This window comes from Colletes latitarsis, chromosome 9, assembly GCF_051014445.1.
Source record: "Colletes latitarsis isolate SP2378_abdomen chromosome 9, iyColLati1, whole genome shotgun sequence".
Classification (NCBI taxonomy): domain Eukaryota; kingdom Metazoa; phylum Arthropoda; class Insecta; order Hymenoptera; family Colletidae; genus Colletes; species Colletes latitarsis.
Genome location: NC_135142.1, coordinates 21,265,045 through 21,270,236, shown reverse-complemented (window position 1 = coordinate 21,270,236; position 5,192 = coordinate 21,265,045). Strand labels below are relative to the sequence as shown.

General features: G+C 35.2%; 1 protein-coding gene across 1 annotated transcript; it reads left to right on the top strand.

The window, feature by feature from the left end:
- Window positions 1–1,683: 1,683 nt before the first annotated feature.
- Window positions 1,684–4,689, top strand: LOC143345673 (sensory neuron membrane protein 2). The gene is made up of 7 exons (XM_076773035.1): window positions 1,684–1,785; window positions 1,892–2,046; window positions 2,108–2,270; window positions 2,370–2,705; window positions 2,768–2,979; window positions 3,465–3,636; window positions 4,270–4,689. The coding sequence occupies exons 1-7, from the start codon at window positions 1,684–1,686 to the stop codon at window positions 4,600–4,602; spliced, it is 1,473 nt and encodes a 490-aa protein (XP_076629150.1). The 3' UTR covers window positions 4,603–4,689.
- Window positions 4,690–5,192: the final 503 nt, after the last annotated feature.

Genomic DNA, 5,192 nt, shown 5'->3' with positions numbered 1-5,192 from the left:
TTGTCCAGCATGCACGATGCCCGACTCCACATTGCGCGACATGGAACCACCTGCTGGGTGGTGAACGAACCAACAAAGGGTTGTACACCTCGGTAAAACAGTTAACCATAAAGGAAGCACACTATAGTTGAAACAATATTAATTTCCATTAAATTACCTTGGGGTGTGATTGGAGTTAAACATAATTTTAAACTAGAACTAGAATATTGTTTTGAATTTAAATATTAACGATGGACTTTTTTTTAATTATACAGGGTGTTCGGCCAACCCTGGGAAAAATTTTAATGGGGGATTCTAGAGGCCAAAATAAGACGAAAATCAAGAATAGCAATTTGTTGATGGAGGCTTCGTTAACAAGTTATTAAAAAATTTCAAATCATTCTGAAAAAATTATTTTTGGTTGCTGAGGTCAATTACAATCATTTTTGGTTATTATACTTACCCCCGAAATCCTACCCACTTTCGAGAAAAAAATTCCTTACCGAAAATCTAATTTCTGGCCAGAAATGTCTGCCTGAATTTTCATGCGAACCTTTAAAACGTCATAACTTCTGAACGGATTGGACGATTTTAATGTTTAAAAAAGCGAACTACGCGTATTTTGATGGAGAATATGTACAAATCGCAAAAATATTCGAAAAGTTGGTCCTTGACCCCGCAAAATGAAAAAAACCCCCTAAAAATGGTCCAATTTTCAAACAGCCATAACTCCTACAATAGTGAATATATTTGAATGAAACTCTTTTTTCAAGTAGAGCCCATGGGTACCTACAAAAAAGTATTAGACAACTTTTGTATACGGCGTCAAATAAAATTACTAAAAATCAAAAACGAATTTTTAAGAAAAATCGACAGGTAGGTGCCTAAATTTCTCGGCGAAAAAAAAAAATTTTTAATCGTTTTAAAAAAATTAGTTTTAGCTAGGAGGGTCAATTACAATCATTTTTGGTGAATAGACATACCCTCGAATTCCTCACTAGTTTCGAGAAAAAAATTGGAGTAGGTTGACAAATTTTTCGACGAAATTAAAATATTTCAAATCGTTCTGAAAAAAATATTGTTAGCTGCGGGGGTCAATTGTAATCATTTTTGGTAAATAGACATACCCCCGAAATCCTGCGCATTTTCGAGAACAAAATTCAGAATGGGTGGAACTTTAAACGTTAATAACTTTTTAACGAAGCCTCGATCAACAAATTGGTATTCTTGATTTTCGTCTTATTTCGGCCTCTAGAATCCCCCATTGAAACTTTTCCCAGGGTTGGGCGAACACCCTGTATACTTAGATAAAAAACATTTATTGTTTTGGAATAAATCCTCGATCAACGAATTTGTATAAAACATTTTATAAACGAAATAAATTAAAATAATATGCTTGTTAGTAAGAATATAAATATGAAAACAATATAAGTAATGCACGTAGAATATTGATCCCAAACGAAGAATAGTGTAGCTACAGAATTTTAATTCCTGCAGATTAATGTTTAATGCCACATCTACAAATATTTCATGTCGATTATATCTGTGTCACGTAACTACAGAAATAAATAATTTATTAATAAGAATTGTTTCATTACGAAAGGCTTCAGTTTTAGTATAAACGTAGAATACGCGAGTGCCTCCTTTATGTCTAACATTTTTAATGTTAAAAAGAAGATAATTTGATACAACAAACAAAGAATAATGCTTTATTACGGTATATTTGGTCTTATTATGATTCTTTTCGGCCTGAAACTCGTTTCTGAACAGTACCTGACATTTTATATAACACTTGTTATACATAAGGTAAGCTTAATTATTGTAATTTTTATAGTATAACTGCTTAACTGTTTGGCAGTCATCGATTGTTACGTAATAAAAAAGGGATCAAAATAGTAAATAATATTTACAGGAAATAAATCTCGTAAAAGGATCGCTCATGTATGAGACGTGGAGCTCGCCTTTAGATTTATCCATTTCATGTTATTTGTTCAATGTTACTAATCCTGACGACGTAATGCAAGGAGAGAACCCACGTCTGGTCGAGTATGGTCCCTTCGTTTACAAGTAAGTACGAAAATAATCAAATTCGCCGCGACTGTAATTTAAAAGCGTTCTTCGAATTTAGCGAACTCTTTGAAAAACAAGTGATAGACGTGGACGAAGAAAACGACGAAATCACGTACACAACACGGTCAACTTACACTTTCAATAAACGAAGAAGCCTGAGGGTATCTAGCCACGATAAAGTCACGATATTAAATCCAGCGTACCTAGGCAGCATATTAACGGTAAATAAAATTATTCAAAAATTCCACCCCTAGAAATTGTATACGAATAAAAATAAAAATATTCACGTGTTTCGTCTTAATAAATATATTCTCTCGCAGTTAACGTCCTTGCCTGCCGATTTTATGAAAAAGTACGGCGATAATATACCGAAATTGTTTCAAAATCGCACGAGCATTTTTCTAAAAGCTAAAGCTACCGATATATTATTCGACGGAGTTAAAGTTTCGTGCAACGTAAGAAAGTTTCCCGAGTTGAATCTCATATGCAAGACGATGCAGTCTAAGCCACCACCGGTTCTGCAACAAACAGATAAAGAAGAGGTTTTTCTCCTGAGTATATTTCAGAGGGTGAGATCCAATCTCCGAGACGAACAGGAACCTAATACGAAAAATTCTTTCAAACGTTTGCTCTCATTTTACAAAGGCGTTAACAAACGTTAAAGCTTTATTAAAAAATAATTATATTTATATAAATATCGAGTTTCTGTGTTTGATAGATCAATAATACTATTCGTGGACCGTACACTGTTAACAGAGGCCTGAGAAACGTAAGTCTTATCGGCTACTCAACAGCCTTTAAGGGGCAAAAAGAACAAGAAATTTGGCATTCTGAAGAGTGTAATAAAATAAGAGGAAGCGACAGTATCACTTGGGCGCCATTACTGAAGCCCACATCTACGGTTGTATCGTTCTCACCGGATCTATGCAGGTACAATAATATTATTGTAAAAGATATTGGCTCAGAATTTAAATTTTACCATTTTGAAAACATTTTTTGGGATAAAGTAAATAGTTGTTGATGATAAATCGGTGAAAAAAATTAATTTGTCGAATAATTATTGTACAGTTGAAAATGAAATATATACAGTACCGGTTCTTTCCTTGCATCGATATCTACTTGTAACGAAATCACCTCTACCACTATGTATGTTCCTTCAATGACAGTCCACTCGAGTGGCAGGCAGCTGTGTAATTAAAAACCCCTTTGATCGACCCGTTTGAGTTCGACCCGTTTCAAGAACGAAGTCCCATCCAAACCTCTCCACAGAAAATCTGGCAATCCGATTTGTTTGCAAGAACAGAGGCAGTACTGTAGTAGAAACAATAGCGTGCCGTTGCAATTAATTTTGTACTCGTAATTAATAGTCTCAGACCCATCTATCGAATTACAGTTCAATTTGTTACCATATTTAGGAGTATAGAAACCGATTTCGAGAAAAAGATTGCAGTGCACGGTATAGTAGGATTGAAATTTGCGATGCAGGAAAGAGTATGGCATGTAAACCAGACGCAGTGTTATTGTCCAGTGGTAAAAAACGAAGCACAATGTCTACCGCAGGGTTTAATCGACGAGTCACAATGTCAGGTAATATTGTTGAAGCGTCCGAGAAAGTATTGTGCAATTCTCTTTGCTTTCTATTATTTTAAAATTGTTTTACATATATATATAGCTGTCGTAAAAGCCACGACGACGAAGATATAATTAATTCAAGTTACTTACTTGGTGATGCACTAAGAATATAGATGTTTGGTCTTGCTTTCTACCATTTTAAAATTGTTTTAATTACTATGAATGTATGTAGCTGAAGTAGAAACCACTTCGGTGAAGATATAATTAATTGAAGATACTTACTTAGTGATGCACTAAGAATATAGGTGTTTGGTCTTGCTTTCTACCATTTTAAAATTGTTTTAATTACTATGAATGTATGTAGCTGACGTAGAAACCACTTCGATGAAGATATAATTAATTGAAGATACTTACTTAGTGATGCACTAAGAATATAGGTGTTTGGTCTTGCTTTCTACCATTTTAAAATTGTTTTAATTACTATGAATGTATGTAGCTGACGTAGAAACCACTTCGATGAAGATATAATTAATTGAAGATAGTTACTTAGAGATGAACTAAGAATATAGGTGTCTGATCTTAGTGCATCGTTAGGTATATAACTACAATTAATTATGTCCTTTAAATTATCCAGTAAGCTTGTTGCAGATGTTACCTGTAATGTTATCGGAGCCGCACTTCTTGCACGGGGATCCTAAGCTTCTAGATTATGCTCGCGGCTTGAAACCCGACAAAAAATTACACGAAACGTACATTGCCATCGAACCATTGACTGGCACACCGATCGCTGGGCAAAAGTGCACGCAAATAAACATGAAGCTGACTAAACAACCGGTGAAACTCCTCGCTAACGTCAGCGAGGGCTACTTCCCTATCCTATGGTGCAAAAGTGTAATGATCTTTCGTAGAATTACCGTTGCAAGTGTTTTCCAAAAACTTGGGATGAAATTTATATCGAAACATCGAGTGTTAAAGCGTTAAATTGCATTTTAAACTTACCTACTCGTCGCGTCAAAATTGTTTTCGTGGGAAGAGAACGTCTTTCGGAAGTTTGGAAACCACTGTTTCGCATTCTTTCGATTTCAGGCTTCGCTGCCGAAAACTGATCGACGTTTCGTGCATATTTCGACCCAATTTCTCTCGTACGATCGCACTCATTACGTAAACCGAGCGAATATGAAAGTGCTTACATAAATTCAGGGTAAGTCGTGTGACCAGTTGCGGAGTTAATACCTCTGTAAGCAACGAAGATATCGCAAAGACACTCGATGGCCGTTCAACGGTAAAAAAGAAGGCGTCAATTTTTTCAAAACTGATACGAGTTTTATCGATGCTTGAAATCACCTGGAGAGATCCTCGTGGAACAGCATATTTTTTTGCATAATTATATAATAGAGGTCAAAGTAAAATCAAGTATGCACTTGACTGGAGGAATTTATTTTTCATTCGACAAACAAGTCGCAATGAAAAAATGACGGCGATAACAGGTTCAGATGCGATATTGTACATTTATCTCGAGTGGTGCTTGTCGCACATCTGGTATCATGTTTATAAACACTATACATCTTCTA